The 16943-nt window shown below is 41.0% G+C and overlaps 3 protein-coding genes across 5 annotated transcripts in view; all 3 read left to right on the plus strand.

The window, feature by feature from the left end:
• The window catches only part of LOC106947089 (uncharacterized), a 26590-nt gene extending 18780 nt beyond the window's left edge, over window positions 1-7810 (plus strand). The window contains exons 3-10 of one of the 2 annotated variants that reach the window (XM_015031883.1): window positions 913-1345; window positions 2415-2547; window positions 2655-3693; window positions 3913-4043; window positions 4168-4316; window positions 4546-4700; window positions 6425-6510; window positions 6601-7810. In XM_015031883.1, coding sequence (XP_014887369.1) covers window positions 1205-1345; window positions 2415-2547; window positions 2655-3693; window positions 3913-4043; window positions 4168-4316; window positions 4546-4700; window positions 6425-6510; window positions 6601-6683 — 1917 coding nt within the window. In that variant the 5' untranslated portion in view covers window positions 913-1204 and the 3' untranslated portion in view covers window positions 6684-7810. Of the gene's footprint in view, window positions 1-356; window positions 1346-2414; window positions 2548-2654; window positions 3694-3912; window positions 4044-4167; window positions 4317-4545; window positions 4701-6424; window positions 6511-6600 lie in introns of those variants that run through there. The other variant, XM_015031882.1, reaches the window with a different exon arrangement.
• An 839-nt stretch (window positions 7811-8649) lies between these two features.
• LOC106947094 (gap junction beta-1 protein-like) lies at window positions 8650-12220 on the plus strand. Of its 2 annotated transcripts, none has more exons than XM_015031890.1 (2): window positions 8650-8792; window positions 9541-12220. In XM_015031890.1, exon 2 carries the CDS (start codon window positions 9555-9557, stop codon window positions 10380-10382), a length of 828 nt encoding a protein of 275 aa, XP_014887376.1. In that variant the 5' UTR covers window positions 8650-8792; window positions 9541-9554; the 3' UTR covers window positions 10383-12220. The 2 variants fall into 2 exon arrangements, with proteins under 2 accessions (XP_014887376.1, XP_014887375.1); XM_015031889.1 differs by lacking the exon at window positions 8650-8792 and adding an exon at window positions 8820-9320.
• Window positions 12221-12438: 218 nt separating this feature from the next.
• Window positions 12439-15534, plus strand: LOC106947092 (gap junction alpha-3 protein-like). The gene is made up of 2 exons (XM_015031888.1): window positions 12439-12857; window positions 13544-15534. Exon 2 carries the CDS (start codon window positions 13559-13561, stop codon window positions 14642-14644), a length of 1086 nt encoding a protein of 361 aa, XP_014887374.1. The 5' UTR covers window positions 12439-12857; window positions 13544-13558; the 3' UTR covers window positions 14645-15534.
• The last annotated feature ends 1409 nt before the right edge of the window (window positions 15535-16943 follow it).

Consider the following 16943-nt stretch of genomic DNA (forward strand, 5'->3'; position numbering starts at 1 on the left):
TTCACACATGACAGAGATTCAGTAAGAAGGTGTCTCGGGCTGGGTTGAAAGCCTCGTGAGGAGAAAGCTTCAGATATAGGCGTGGAGGGGCTGGGATGATATGCTTCATAAGGCTGAACACTCACTAGAGTGAGGAAGGGCTCCCTCGGAGGGCTGAAGCAAGGGATAAGTCCTCCATTTATCACCACCTTTATCCAGGGCACCGCTGAGAGCAACCTGACAGGCTGCATTACATCTTGGTATGGCAAATGCAGAGCAACTGACAGGAACACTCTGCATCCTGGTGGGGTGAGAGTGGCTCGGGAGGTCACCGCTTTAGCCAATCTCTGCAGATACATTTTTAAGGAGGGATGGAAGAAGAAAGCCCTACTAGGCAGATTCAGCTCCTATTGTCTTTTCAAGCTACTTCCAGGATGAGTTACAAATGACCAGAATACAAAACAACAGCGTTCTCTGGACTATATAGTTGCTCAGGCCCAGTAACACTCAGAAAAGAAAAATGTACATTAATTTCAAAATAGATCTTATAAATAAAACTGTATCTAATTATCTGACTTAGCAGGAAATTTTGACAAACAATAATAATCGCAGACTTCAATGCCTTTACTTGTTTCTATATTACACATATGTCATGTTTTAAATGACGACATGCAAAACATGCCGCCATATCATGTTTTAAGTTGCAAGGTCAAACCAACCGCGTTCTGAGTCAGTCACGTGGTACAGCCACCTTGCGAGCCTCGTCCACCAAACACTTCCGGAGCCACAAGCCTTCGTAAAAATCCTTCTGGATTACTCGTCACAAACTTGGTCCATCAAAACTCGTCAGAAAAACCAACAGCACTCCGAACTTTGTTGCTCGTGGTTTAAGTGGAACTAAAACTCCTCAAGACAGAGAGTGGACACCAGCAGGCATCATGGCGAACACCGAGTTATCCGGCCAAAAACCAACGGCTGCTGCTGACAACTGAGAGGAGGATTACTTTAGGGAAATGAGCGACAAACCAGCGTGGTCAACCGGCAGACATTCAGAGGGACTACTGTGGTGTGGTAACAGTTCGCACCACGGAGGAAATTGTAGTTTTATACTCGGAACAATATTTTTGTTCTAATTTGGCAAATTACTCAAGGAAAGAACGTAACAGCTAGTTGAACCTCTGTGCGCACACGTAGGAAAATAACGAAGAAAAGAGGCAGGGTCAGCATGGCTACCCAGCAGATTGCTGTCTACCAGGAACCGCACACGTCCAGAATCATCCAGAAAGCGCAGTTAACCTACAAACTGTACTTGCTGGAAAAGGCTCGAAATAAGCTGGAGGAAGAACTTCGGGACTTCACTAACCAGGTATTGTTAACTACAGGGATGAAAAGAGCCGCGACACTCACAAATCACCTTGGTGTTAGCTAAACAATTGTACTTAATGTTGTCGGCTATGTTAATGCTTTAAGAAAACTATTGAAGTCAGAATGGGGACATAATAATCAAATAAATACGACATAGATAATGGCACTTAAAAAACTTCACTTAACAAAATTAATAACTGTTTAAATACAATGTGATTTTCTGGATTTAGATTTTTTTTAATTTTCTCATAGTTAATGTGTATTTCGGATGAAAAATACAGACCTTTTCATTCTTTTTAGGTGGGAAAATTAGAAAAAATCATCAGTGTAGGTTTTTTGTTTTGTTATTAAAATCATGACAGAGATTGTACTGTAAAAGTTGGGATATTAAATTATTGCTGTATCACCTCGTCCTTGTATGAAAGAAAAAAAAAACAGAAGTACAAAAATGCCTCCATCTCCTGTAGAGATGTGGGGAGCCATCTAAATAGAAAATGTATTTAAATATGGTCTTTCTCATTTAATACAAGTAGAACAGCTAAATAATTTGGCAAATGTTAACTTTTTTTTTTGAATATTTCTAGAAGAAATTTGAAAGACTACATGTTTTTATGATCAGTTACTAAGAACATAAAATTAACATCTGGCAATATTTTTATTTTGTGCCTTCAAGGCCAGCCAATGTCACTGGTATTTCCCATTTCTGCTGCAAAATATACACAAACCCAGACAAGTTATGGTCTTCCTTCAGTGTGATGGAACCCTTTAAACTAAAAAAAGATCCCAGCAAACAAATTAATCCATTTTTGCTTCTTAGTTTGATCCAAGATGGAGAGATTTATGAGCAGCTGAGTTGAAAGAGTGCACTTTGTTTTCCACTTTTTTTTTTTTTTTGCTTTAGGTCTGTTTGTTTTGATACGATTTATGACTGGTGCTCAGTGTTTTCCTAACAGTATCAGTTAATTCCCAGAACTTTTTTTAATCTTTTATGTTTCTTCTTTTCAGCTCATAAGACAAACCTATTGCCTTTTTCTTCCCCCTCTGATAAACCACTGTGTCCTATCCACCAGGCCTATGAAGATGCACATGGTGTCCTCAACTCATCTATCCCAAACCTTTGGTTCAAAGATGTCATAAAGGCTCTGGACAGAAAGTGCAATGAAATTTGGAAGCTCTTGGCTTTGTTAAAGAATCACAAAGCTGGTAAGTCAAATAAATCAAATCATTCAGTTCTTTTGAAGGTTGAAGTGAAGGAAATCCTCTCAGGCTTTGAAGAATACAATCTTTTCTTGTTTCCTCTATGTTCACAGACTACCAATCATTTGATAGGGTGAGCTTCAACTACTTTCAGCCACTCAAAGCCGTTCTGTCCCATCAGCAGTTTAAAGTTTCCCTCGATTCCCTGCGCCCTTTAAGCCAGCAAGATGGTGGCAAGTCATCAGACTTGGTCAACGTTCCTCTGACTCCAAGCTCCTCCCGTTTAAAGCCGGAAAAGGAAAAGGCTGCGTCTGAAGATAAAAACAAAGAAGTCTCCATGCACATCCCAGCTGCCATTATTCAGAGCAACGTGGTGAGTGAGGGGAAGTCAGAAGTCCTACTACCTCCTATCCAAGACGCATTCTCAGAGAAGTCTCAGTGCAACCTGAAGTCTCAAGTAATCTGGGGTCATGGCGATGACGTCGAGGTGCTGCACCAAAAGCAAACTTCCTCCCAACTGCTGCGCTTTCTCAAAGAGAAAGCTAAAACCAAGGGTTCACTCAAGGTCACTTGTTTGGAGCAGACTAAAAGCAAATACAAGGCAAACAATTCAGGGTCTCTCCTGCGGTCGTCGCCTACCGTCAAAACAAAAGGCTATCAATTCAGACATGTTGTGACAGACGACTCAGTAGACGAGCGGGGACCTAAAACGTTGCACGCAAACGTTAACCAGGCTCCGGTTTTCCAAGTGAAAAGAGTCCACTCCTGCGGATCTTTGATCTACAGTTGCGTCATTGCCACGGAAACTGAATTGTGGGACATAGGCGATATCTTCACAGAGGTCTTGCTGGAGGAATCTGTTCATAGCACTGCTTTGGATACTGAGAAATGGCAACAAGCACTTGCTCAGGTGGAGAATTCTAGCATCGGTATAGAATTAAAACCCCAAACCCCGCAGCACACGCAAACCCGACTCGAAAAAAGCGACTCGGATCATCCAGGTCGCCTGGCAACTAGTACCGTAAACATTCCCGAATTTGAGATCCGGAAGTTTGAAGAGACCGAAGTGGTGGTGTCTCATGTTGTCAGCCCCAGCCACTTCTACATTCAGCATGCAGACTCCCATAGGAAACTGGAGGCTCTTTTTACAGAGTAAGTCATTTGTTCAGTCATAAGTCACAACTTATATTGTTATGTTGTGTTTTGATGTACAGCACTTTGTATCAGCTGTGGTTGTTTTAAAGTGCTTTATAAATAAAGTTGGTATGGTATGGTACGTCATGTTTACACGTTACATACACTTTCACCTTATCGTTTTTGATTCTTGGCGTGCTCTTCCTCATGTAATTGTGTCTTGTTTTTGGTTTGCAGCCTTAAAGTCGGTCAGTTATACGCCGAGCAGAACTGCATCCCAGACATCGGAGCTCAGGTCGTCTACTGGTCTCCGCAAAGCGAACAGTGGTTCAGGGCTCAGGTGGCTGGGATTTCTGGAGTGAGCAGCAGTGAGTCTAGTTGAATGTGAAGTGGTTTTACAAAGACTTGCCTCTAGATGGTAGCAGTGTCACTCAGACAGACTGTCGCCTCTTGGGAATTTCAGACTAACCTGTTCTGTCTTGGATGCTATAGATGGGACTGGGAAGAAGTCATCCATAAACGTGGAGGTGAACAGGTTGGACTACGGTGACGGCTCCTGTGTGTCACTCTGCAATATTAAGCAGCTCTCCCCAGAAATGGCGGTGCTTCCACTTCAGGCTCTGCAGGTCTCTATGGCAGATGTGAGTGGTCCAATACTCCAAACCCAGCAGCTTTCTCTTGGGGTTCACCCAGCTACATCACTTTCTGGAACTAATGTCTGCAGCTTGTATTCATGGGAAAAGTTAACCAACAGCTCTGTAACAAAGAAAGGCTAATTATGTCCTTTACTTAGTCACAGCTTTATCTGTTGCCTCATAATGAAGGAAATTCACTCAGCTCACGGTACTTATTCTGCTTCCTCCCCTTCAGGTGATGCCCATTAATGGCACAGACTGGACTGAGGAGGCGGTGGGTTGGTTCAAAGCAATAGTACATGACAGGATGCTGTATGCCAGACTGTATCCACAGGGGCCCACGGTTACAGTTGAGCTGTTCCTGGAAAAGGGCAAACTTGGAGCTATGAGGTACTTTATGATAAACCAGTCATTAATTAGAGAATTAAGGAAGTGCCCTAATTCTTTTCTATTTAAGCAAGCCTATTCTACCTCCACATGATTTTTATGATGCTGATTTTATCAATGATTTTAGTTGTACTGTGTAGCACTTTGAGATTTTTGATAATGAAAAGTGTGGTGCAAATTAAATTGATTATTATTATTAAATGCCATCAGTTTGTCATTAGGGGGATAAAGTAGTGGTTTTAAATTGGGGAGCCAGATAGAAGTGGTGGATTAAATTACAAGGTAAGTCCAAGTCATCTGGAACGTATAGTGGCTGTGTACAGTGCCTTCAAAAGTAGTCATGGTCCTTCACATTTTTCCTTTGGTCATGTTGTAAACACAAACTTGTGTTTTCTGGGGCATTTTTTATGTGTTATACCAACACAAAGAAGTGCATAAAGCACAAAGGTGTATAATTGGCTAAATAAAACCTTAACATGAAAATAGTAATACCCCTTAATAAAGCAGGTAGTGGACATTTCCAAATTACTGGCCTGTTTCTTTATCTCAGTTCTCCAAGAAGAGAATCTTTACAGGTAGATTAGATGATTAATTGAGAAACGTTTTTTCTTGAAAATCAAAGCTGTATCAGAAAAATATCCACATTTCCAGCATTATTGGTATTGGTTAAAGAAATCTCAAAACGCTACAATTAAAAAAAAAAAAAGCAGTATGTATACTTATGAACTTAAAGTATTTATACGGTTGATAGTTCCCGATTTACATGGTATTGCATCAGTGGTCGGACTGAACATGGCACTAAGTTACCATAAAAAAAACTGTTAATTAGCACAAATGGGTGAAAATAACATCCAAAACAGTCTCAAAGAGACTGAAATTTATATTACTTGCAAATGATACCAATATTTTGTTTTCTGTGTAGTGACTAGTGTAGAGTTAAATGAGAATAACATCAGAAATGAGTAAATAAAGTTGAACAGTGGCTTGGTATGAATAAACTATTGACTTAAGTAAAAAAAAACAAAAACTGAAATAATGAAAATAAGAAAATGGAACAAATAAAAGTAATTGTAATATGTACTGAACAGGCATATTAATATAAATTATAAATGTATAGGTGTTGCACCATAAGATCTGCTGAATAATGCACAAGCAAAAAAAAAGAAAAGGAAATGGTAATGCAGCGTTACAGTGAAACAGTCAATGTACTGAACCAGGAATCCCCAAACATAGCACACGGCTCCATGGTGTCATCATACACCATTGATAATTACCGTAGGGAGATCTCAGAAAAGTCATACAAATGCACTTTATGGTGCCGTGGTTTCGATCGCAGCACCGACATGTTAGAAAAGCCTAATTAATGCCCAGAACTAAATCCAGTTAAGAATCTGAATCATCACCGATGATCTGTCCAGTCAGGTTGAGTTTAACTTGAGAAAAATGGACAGAATTCGCCTTGTTTTTTTTCCGAAGCAGGTAGAGACGCCACTTAAATGAGTTGGAACTAACAGCATGAAAGTGGTTTTTACAAAGGATTCACACTGCATACAAATGCATAACACTTTTATCAGATTTTTAGAATTTTAAAATATTACTTGCGCATTGCTCTGTTGATCAGTCCCATAAAAAAATCTACTGAATATGTTTCATTTTCTTGTTGCAAAGTGATATTTATGCAAGTCACTGTAAATATGTGAAAACGCCAGCAAGTCTGTGTTTTTTAGGAGGGGTGCATCTCTGTCTTTGAGATTAGCCCAAAATGGACATGCGAGGCACAGCAAAGTGAAGAACAATTGTCTTCTGAAAAAGAGTAAGTAGAGCAAGTGAATCTCCTCCCAGTTGTGTTGCTCGCATTGCTTACAATTCTTATTTTTGTCACCTTTTTGATTTTTGTGTGCAGGTGCTATTCAACGTAAAATGAAGGAACAAGAATCTGAATGGGAAAAATATCTCATCTCATGCTACTCTCAAAATAAAAAATGAACCGTGTGAGCCGACACTGAAGGAGATTGTAAGCTGGTGTGAGAACGTTTGCCATGTAGTGAAAGAAGCTTTTAATGTACGCAATCTGTAGCTCTGAAGTATTGACTGATTTGCAGTGTGTGAATATATACAGTGGATTCAAAATGGGTTTCAAAAGCCTTTTAACTTGGAGAACTCACTCTGGGTTCAGTTTTTGATCTGTGCATCGCCTTCCCAAAGCGAGTGTTCATTATGTGTGTAATTTTTATACAAACTGCAGTGATTGAATTAATATATATTTTTATTTTAAATAATTCTGAGTAGAAACTTCCCTTTTTTTTTTTTTTTTTTGACTGGACTTACTGTAGAACTACATTCTTTGCAAGTTTGCCTTTAAATTGAGTATTTTGTTTTTATTTACATTTTTTTTGTTTTGTTTACAACGAATTTCAGTGAACACATTGTGAAAGTATGTGAAAATTTACTTTAAGCGTATATTGCTACTGTCAGTTAGCCTCCTCAATAAACAAATCGACCAGCAAACCCAGCTGGGTTTCAGACTTGGAACTGGACCTTTATGAAGTTTCAACTTCAGAAGTCTCTAGAAAATAGCATAAATTGGTTCGCTACATTATAATTGATAGGTTTGTACTTAAACGTGCTAATAGTTTTTGCTTTACAATTATATCCAAGTGCCATTAAAAGCCAGACCAGCACTACTGTACTGTATTGGTACCTCCACAGAGAAACACTGACCTACATAAAAGGACCTGATTTCTTCCCTCAGCATCTTGTTCTATTCTTTTTGCTGCTCCTTTAAAGTTTTTAATGTATGCAACTCATATTCTCACAGACTGAGATTTTGTGTAAAAAAAAAACAAAAACATATGTGATATTTAGGTTTAAGGAGGGACATAAGGTGCATGATTAAGTAGTCCCTCTGGAGAGTGTCTGAACTGATGGTGCACCTGGATTCTCTGTATTATAAAATTCTACTTGACTTGTCTGTACATCAGATTAGTTTTATTTCTTAAATTCATTTCAAAGTTCCCTGCTTAAGATCAAAAAGCCACATTGGTTTCATGTCCAATTGCATGTCGATTTCCATGTGTGTTCCTGCTTTTGAAATAAAGTTACTATCATTGGCACCGTTTGTGCTTCTCGTCTCCCGTCAGTGGATTGAATGCAAATGAGTTTTTCCGAGTTCATTCAAAGAATCGGCTTCTCCACGCACACCCTCCCACTTGCCCTGTCAGAAGTGACGCAGAAATGGCACAGTGTACTGCTGTAGATTATTTGAATGTATGCGAGATGACAAACGGGCATTGTTTTCCCGCTGGAGTTCAGTTTGTTCCTCTGAATCGTTAATTTTATTTTATTTTTTTCTTCTTGACTTACGAGAACCAACTGTAAGGAATCGCTTCGTGGAGCCATAAAAGTTTCCAGGTGGGTTTAAGAGCCCGAGCAGCGAGTGATTCATCTCGTTTCACTTTCAATTCATGTGCAGCAGAGACTCTTTCATAGACTGCACAAACTGTGCTGTTGTAAATTACTGATAATTTGTTATAATTTAAGCGGGCTAAGAGTCAGGCCAGGGTTTCTGCCAGGATGTTTTGAAAACAATTCAGGAATGGCACTGAACTGTGTAACGCATTAAAAGGAATGTGCTGGAACAGTTGAGAGGATCATCACATTATTTATCCATCGATTATCTGAACAGTCATGCTTTTTGTAAACTGCCAACCTGACTCTCCGCAGCAGTGGCCCAGGTCAAAAGCTTCCTTCACGTCACTGAACCGCCAAGCACAATAAATAATGTGGCGAAGCTGAGGCCTTTTGTGTCCACACAGATTCCTTCTTTTGCCCCGGGGTGGGCGGAAATCGAGGCGTTTGATCTGAATTCTAAAGAGTCTTGTTGCAGCCTGATAAAGGCCACCATTGTATGTAAATAGTTTATATAAGAGCATATGACTGCTACGGTGCAGGGCAGCGGCTAGTGGCGGAGGGATGATTTGCATTTTCCAAACGCACTGTGTTTTCATTCCAGCCTTTTGGCTTGCTGAAAAACAAAATATTTTATTAATTTTCTTCCCATTTTGTACACATCTTTGTGTACCACCACAGCTGAAGGTAAAATACACACTCTGGTTTTAATTTTGTATGGACTAACATCAATTGAGAATGGAGAAAGGATTCGATGTAGCTGATGTGCTCCTAACATCCAACTAGAAAGTATCCTAACAGATCATTCAGGAGAAGTATTTGTGTGGCATATTCTTCGTATTGTTTGAAAGGAAATTATCGTATTTTTGCCGTTAGACAATGGCTTTCTGGCTCCTTGGAGGAATTACAGCTGTCCTTCTGTCAGTCTGTCTGTCTGTGAATGAGTGGTTGGCGAGTTTTGGAGTACAGTATTAATATGGGGTCAGCAAGCCACGTGACTCAGCAAAAGTTTTGCAATTGGCTTCGATTTCTTGCGTCTTGTGATGGTGCTTTGTGTTAGGCCATCGCCCCTGCTTTTATAGAGCCGGCAGGGCCACTTTGGCATTTCTTGTCAGCTGTGTCCGACGAGTCCAGCTTGATGTTCCTGTCAAGCCTCAGGATGGTCATCTTTGGCCCCGGTGCTGCTTACGCCGCTTGCACAGCCGGATGAGCCTGGTAAGGCTTAATACTGGATTCTTGCAGCAGTTTGCTTTGATTTAATCAAGATTGTCAGAGAAGGAGGGTGGTTAGGAGACCAACTACTGGCAGTGTGCTGGAAAGACTTAGTTTGTCTTTTGTTTTGTTTTATTTTTCTTGAGGGGCTTTTAAAGAATTGATTGCATTCCTTTTATTTGCAGTGTAATTAAATAACTACTCTACCTTGACCTTTCTGCAGACCTGGAGTCGAAGATGAACTGGGGAACCTTTTATGCCGTGATCAGCGGTGTAAACAGGCATTCCACCGGCATCGGACGCATTTGGCTCTCCGTCATCTTCATCTTCCGCATCCTGGTGCTGGTGGTTGCCGCCGAGAGTGTTTGGGGCGATGAGAAGTCCGGCTTCACCTGCAACACCCAGCAGCCCGGCTGCAACAGCGTCTGCTACGACCAGTTCTTCCCAATCTCACACATCCGGCTGTGGGCTCTCCAGCTCATCCTGGTGTCCACCCCGGCGCTGCTGGTAGCCATGCATGTGGCCCACAGGCGACATGTCGACAAGAAGGCCCTGAAAAAGTCGGGCCGCGGCAGCCCCAAGGAGCTGGAGCACATCAAGAACCAGAAGTTTGAGATCACAGGAGCTCTTTGGTGGACATACATGATCAGCATCGTCTTCAGACTCATCTTTGAGGTGGCGTTCCTCTACGTCTTCTACTTGATCTATCCTGACTTTAAAATGGTGCGACTGGTGAAATGTGACTCGTACCCTTGCCCCAACACGGTGGACTGCTTCGTCTCCAGACCAACAGAAAAGACGATATTCACAGTGTTCATGTTGACCGTGTCCGGAGTGTGTGTGCTGCTCAACCTGGCCGAGGTGATTTACCTCATTGCGAGGGCCTGCAAACGGTGCCTGAATCGCCCCGAGGATGAGGCCAAAGCAGCTTGGATAACTCAAAGGTTGTCTTCATACAGACAAAATGAAATCAATCAGCTGATAGCAGATCATTCGCTCAAGTCGAAGCTAACTGTGACCAAAAAGAGCCCGACCGAAAAGGGCGAGAGGTGTTCTGCCTTCTGAAGTTTTGTGAAACTAATAAATCATGCCTGTAATATGGTATTTTCTGCATTAACGACACCTTAACTGTATATTTCTTTATTTTACTGTTTATATATACATATATATATATATATATATGCATAATAAAATCATTTACTTGTTTCTTTTTTATATTCACTTAACTGTGATGCTTTTTCTTGCCTAAATCATCTCCAGCATATTAAGACGTAGCAATGATTTCTTACAAATCCGACACCACAATGCGTTAGGTTGTGGCGCTCTGTGTCTCTCACTTGTTCCCACACGAGTTGACACTGTGGGAAACCTGACTGATTTAAGAAAACCATAAGAATTTGTTTCGTTCACGGCTGCATATTTGTTGCATGACGGAGCATTATAAGCAGGATGCATTTGATGGGCTCTTGCAGGTGCAGTTGGTCCAGGCTCTCAAAGCTTCCAGTTTACTGCCAGCATAGTTGTGTATATATGAGCTGTGAAATAGAGGGACTTCTTCCAGAACACAAAAATCTGGTAAAAAGTAGATGCTGTGGAACATTTACATTGTAAATGTATCACTTTGGAAGCCAGTCCTCGATCAGTTTGCACATGAGGGTATAGTACAGCAGACTCTGTAATATTTTACTTTTTTTTTTTTTGACACTTGTAAGGTTACAAAACTACAACTAAAAAGTTCTAAATAAGGATGAACATCACTAGAGCAATCATAAGCCAGATGAGGAAATATGCTTTTATTTGTAATATTTATTGATGCCTTTATATAATCTGGTGCAAGTGTTCGGAGACAAGGCTGTTTACTCTCAATGAAAATGTCTAACTTTGTGTAGAAGCAGCTGCATACCTTAGATTGTGTTTAAAAAAGAAACAACTAATTATTGCTAAAAATTCAGGTGGGGTGTAGTCTCGGTCAGACTCGTATAACAAAAAAAATATGATATAAAAAGCTCGAAAATGGCCTGTAAAATGAACATGTCATATAAATAAACCACATTTTGACAAAATGCTTTTAATTAAACACAGGATTTATTCATAAAAATTAGAACATTACTTTTAATGTTTTAGTTCCCCCGCCCCCCACCCTCCGGGTCACCCTTAGTTGTTATGCTGCTGTTCTGTAAATATTCATCTAAGAAAACTCCTTATTTGGAGCCGGCTTAGTGTGTTAGTATTAATTATTTGTGAGGTAAAATAAACAATCTGTGATATAGGGTTAATAAATACAATAGCAATGATTTTTTGCTCTTGAAACCTTACTTGACCATGTTGCAGGTCATAAACTAATGGGATCTGCTCAATAATGTGTGCAGCAACCAGGCTAACTTCAACTAGAAGGGTAAGTTGAAGTAGTTCTGCTCTGTTAAATACTCAACATTTGAACTGGAAATTTCAACTTCTAAGTAAAAATTATTATCAACGAACAACAATTTATTTAATTTCTCTTATGACCAAACAAACTGAAAACGTCAAAGTTTAGTTATACTAATGTTTAAAAATTACTTGTAAATAAAATTAAACTTAATCAAATTTAGCATTTCCTGAGGTGGGTGTTGCTTTCTTCTTGACTCGAGTAAATGTTTGACGTTGACCAGCTTTTCAACAGATCCTGATTAGAACGTGCATCTGTGTATTGCTTACTTTGCGTCAGTCGAGGTCTGACAATTTCATGTCAAAAGACACCAACATTGTTTTCACGTTGTTGTTGACTCAACACATTTTTATGCTCTCAAATGCATGTTTGTTTACATGCATAAACGCACCGGTTCACACCCAGGTAAAAACCCTTCACGCAGTATGTTGGGTTATTACGCACTGTGTAATAAAGAAACAAACTACCTGATCAATTGACTTGTTGTCATGTCATTTTACAACCAATAGCTGGCTTTTTTCCCTCAGGCTGTAACACAAGGATACCACAGGCTGCTCATCTCCCAGCCATGTCACCCACCCACCCTCTGTGATAGGAGATAGGCCCCTGTGCTATATTTAGTCCCCAGGAGCTCTTTTGGCTAGACAGGCATAACGGACAAACATCATTGGCTCGCTTCCCTGTCACTCAGTGCAACAGCTGAGAAAGAAGGTCTTCAGAAGTTTACATTAGAGAGAGTCCACTGTGCCAAATTTAACCTCAGAAGGGAGGGGGTGACGTGGAAGAGCGAGCTGGACATGGTTAAGAGGGCTTCCAATGCGCTAGGTGTCCGTGGAAGACCCCTGGGCCGCAGCCTGGGTCCTGATTTCTGTTAGCAGGCTTTGAAGATGGACGACTGAGTCGGATGGGTTTTTTTCAGCGTGGAACGAAGCATATCGCTAGACAGACTTCGTTTTTCCTGTCCATTCAAGGGCATTGCTTGAGGGCCCTCGGATCAGGCGCCACACCGAGGCCTGTCTGCAGAACATGACGGCTCCATGGACCCTTCGGGACGTGAAAAGCTTCACTCCATGAGATGTTTTGAGTTCACAAAGTGGTTTTCACCAGTAAATGTGAGTTGTTTCATTTGAGTGTTTGTGACCTTTTATGTTAACAGTCAACAGTTGTAGATTTATTACCAGTTTTTCAGTCATTTCAAGACGAGCTCTTTCTAGCCTTTAATCGGCATCAATTATTTGAGTTTCTGTTTTGTTACCTTGAAGTAAGCAGGACTGATATTCATTTTTGTTTTTAACAAACAGCTCTACCTGTAATTGTTAAAGTATTTAAAAGCTGTCTTTGCAGTGGCTCCCAAGACATAAGTTCAATTCACAGTAGCATCATTCTGCTGAACATTAAATCTATCTGAGATGGAAAACATTTATAGCACAGCTTTTATCAGAGGCCGACAGTAGCAGCATCACTCAAATGTCTCCGGTTTGGACCTCCAACACATCTGGCCAGTGTTTGATTTCACCTTCTTGAAGGGATCATGTTGCCATGGCTTGAGGTCATGAAGGCCAGGACATGCAGAATCATGCCTGAAACCTGCCTTGCTCCTGTCTGCACCCACCAAATATATACTCTCCTAAAGTAAATATAATCCTGTCTGCATCCACTTGGATGAGGCCACACGTTGCTCAGTCGCTGAACCCTCGGCTCGTTTGCCTATCTGTTTTAAGTTTCCTGTAACTTTTTAGACGGTTCATGGTCATTTAGGACAAGAAAACATGCTCTAAACTCTTCATTTCTATCTTAGTGACCTGACACAGCCATGGGAGACTGGAACCTGCTGGGGAAGCTTCTGGAAAAAGCCCAGGAGCACTCCAGTGTGGTCGGAAAGGTCTGGCTCACTGTCCTGTTCATCTTCCGCATCCTCATCCTCAGCGCCGCCACCGAGAAGGTGTGGGGCGACGAGCAGTCGGGGTTCACCTGCGACACCAAGCAGCCCGGTTGCGAGAACGTGTGCTACGACATCACCTTCCCAATCTCCCACGTCCGCTTTTGGGTGCTGCAGATCATCTTCGTGTCGACACCCACCCTCATCTACCTGGGACACATTCTACACCTGGTGCGGATGGAGGAGAAGCAGAAGGAGAAAGACAAAGAGAGGCAACAGCTAGTCGACAAACAAGCTCCCTTTGTGGATGCTCATCACAAGAAAGCTCTCGTAAGGGACGAGAAGGGACGGGTGCGGATTCAGGGGGAGCTCTTGCGCACGTACGTCTTCAACGTGATCTTCAAGACACTGTTTGAGGTTGGCTTCATCGTAGCCCAGTATCTCTTGTACGGTTTTGAGCTGAAACCCATGTATACGTGTGACAGACCACCTTGTCCTAATGTGGTCAACTGCTACATATCCCGTCCTACAGAGAAAACAATCTTCATCATCTTCATGCTTGGTGTGGCCAGTGTTTCATTGTTCCTGAACCTCATAGAGATCTACCACCTGGGGTTCACCAAGTGCCGCCAGGGCATCACCTTCAGGAGGGGTCAACAGAACCTGTGGAGCATTTCCAAGGGCCACAGGGAGACTCCTGTGCCTCTGGTACCAAGCTACGATGACTACTTCCGAGAGCACAGCCAAGTCCAGCCGTCTTACCCTCCGGTACCAAGCTACAACCTCACTCCCCTGTCTGAGGGAACAGACTCGTCCTTCCACCCTTACCACAGCAAGGCTGCCTACAAGCAGAATAAGGACAATTTGGCGGTGGAGAGGAGCAGCAGCAAGCCAGAGGAATGTGACGCGAAGGGAAAAAAGGGATCAGCATCAGCCCCCGGGTCTCCTACGCAAACTAGGTCCGGTCATGGCGGCAAGCACAGCAGCAGCCGGACTAGAATAGACGACCTGAAGATATGAGGAGGGATATGTTTCTTGGAAGGGTCTTAAAACAGTTGTGAGGGGAATCTTACATTGTCAGGAAAGCTGCTGTATATGCTGAACTCACCCTCTCACACAAGACGACTCAGGTTTGACTCATTCCAACTTTGGGCGTGGGGTACATTTAAGAGTAGAGGCCAGTGTATTTGTACACTCAACACACGTGGGTTACCTTTTTCAGATCAGCTTTCTGCTTTGCTGCCATTAAATTCATATTTTGTGAAACTTAATAGTTTTTTGTTTTTTTTTATCTTATCCCAAATCACATTTGTTTGTGGAACACAGATTACACAAATGCATTATGATGAAAAATTGATTTGTATTGGTGATTATTGAGTTGGGTTGTATGGTATGACTCTTTCTGCATTAAATTACATGGTTTCATCAGGTTTAATTTTGTTTTTTGTTTTTTTCTTTCTTTCCTTGAAGTTCAGAAAGTTCTCAGACTTCAGAGCAGGAATGTGTTTGGGCTCTGGCTTGACTTCAGTGAATGAAATAAGATAGGGTGAAGAGTTAAGTTTAGCTTCCTTTGCCTGTTTTGAGGTCACAATCAAGTTCACTTGCTCTGACTTGAAGCAAAGAATTGTGCAATACGTGACAGCTCATTGAACGGGCGGATTGGCTGTCTCTGATTCCAGAAAAAGTTGGACTGGTGTCATGAGTTCCCAGATTTGTGCTGCCTCTTTTGTTTTTGTATTTTATTTTGACAGCCATGAAGTAGATAATTGTGAACACATTTTATTTTATTTTATTTTTGTGTGGGGGTGGTGGGGTCGATTCTTGTTTGTATGTGTATTTGTTTCCTGTAAAGCACTTGGTGACGACCGTGTTTGTTTAACCGCTCAAAATAAACCTGTCTTAAATTTGCACCGCCGGCGGTTCGTTTGTGTTCCGGCTCCAAATCGAGAAAAAGGGGAAGTGATTACATTGGAAAATGACCGTGGCAGCTGTTATTTTGTGTACTTTACATTACCTCATGATTGCTCATCCTGACTTTTACAGTGCCTCGCAAAAAATAAAAATAAAATAAACTTTTTAACATTCCATTAGATTACAGCCACAAAATTCATTGCATTTTATTACATTATTAACTCACCCCTGGCTGCTCATGAAGGCAATAGAAAACTCAGTCAGGGCACAATTTATAGACAGAAGTTATTTTTTTATACCTTGAGCTTGAGCTTCCCTTTCTAATGCAGGCCTTCACCTGCCCAGACGACCTTCACTACCAACCGATACTTCCCCTCTGCGTAATTTAATCTTCTTCTAGGAAGGATTCAGTGGAATAGATGAGTGAACAAACTGCAGACCTACAAACTACAGATCAAGGAACTATGTGTTGAAATGACCCAGGTCTAAACTTAATAAGGAATCTGAGGTAATTCTTGAAATTTTCTGTTACTGAACACTTTCAATTCAATCTGAGCCTGAGCTATTTCGCAAAGAACCTGAAGAACGTTAGATTTGTCTCTATCACTTCAGATTTTTTATTGTAAAGCATACTAAACTATGTCATTTTCCTTCTACCTTACATTTTTGTTGCAAGTTTTGCTCGTCTGTCATAAAAAGATAATTTAAAAAAATCAATAAATTTAAATATTAAAATGTGTAAAGAGTAATATTACTTTGAAAGGTAGTGTAAATGAATGTAGAAAAACAGATATTGTTTCTTCGGCCTGCAATGTTTCATTTAATCCATTTGAAATAAGAACCCGTCAAGTGCAGTATGGGTCATCTATATATCACTGTTTCAAAACTGACACGGCCATGCACGAAAAAAACCCATCATGTTTAAAGATTTGTGCTGTTCTGCAGACAGAGCACAGAAGAATGCACACACCTCCAGGAAAACATTCAAACTGCATGTCCAGGACGATGAACCACTCTGGTTTCTTTAGACCGATCATGAATTCCTTTCGGTTTTGGCTCTGTCAGCGGGAAAACAAATCAGGTTATCTTTTTTTGTCTGAAATATTAAAACCAAGAGTCATGCCTCTCATAAATCATGGTTTTCCCAGTGTTTTCACATACATTTCAAATTCTGACCAGGCTTGAGGGCTTTACTTATGTTTGTTGGGGTGCCAGACAGCTGGGAGGGGGCAAGTCAGTAAAATATAACATTTGAATACTCAGGAGTGTTATTTGCAATATAAAACACCATAAATCAGTAAAGGAAATAAAATATTCGACAATATCTACTTTTGAAATGAAGATGAAAAATGAAAGTCAGTTTTACACAGAAAAATGACACCATCCATCCATCCATCCATCCATCCAT

This window comes from Poecilia latipinna, unplaced genomic scaffold, assembly GCF_001443285.1.
Source record: "Poecilia latipinna isolate Pla-1442-1.1 unplaced genomic scaffold, P_latipinna-1.0 Scaffold222, whole genome shotgun sequence".
Taxonomy (NCBI): Eukaryota; Metazoa; Chordata; class Actinopteri; order Cyprinodontiformes; family Poeciliidae; genus Poecilia; species Poecilia latipinna.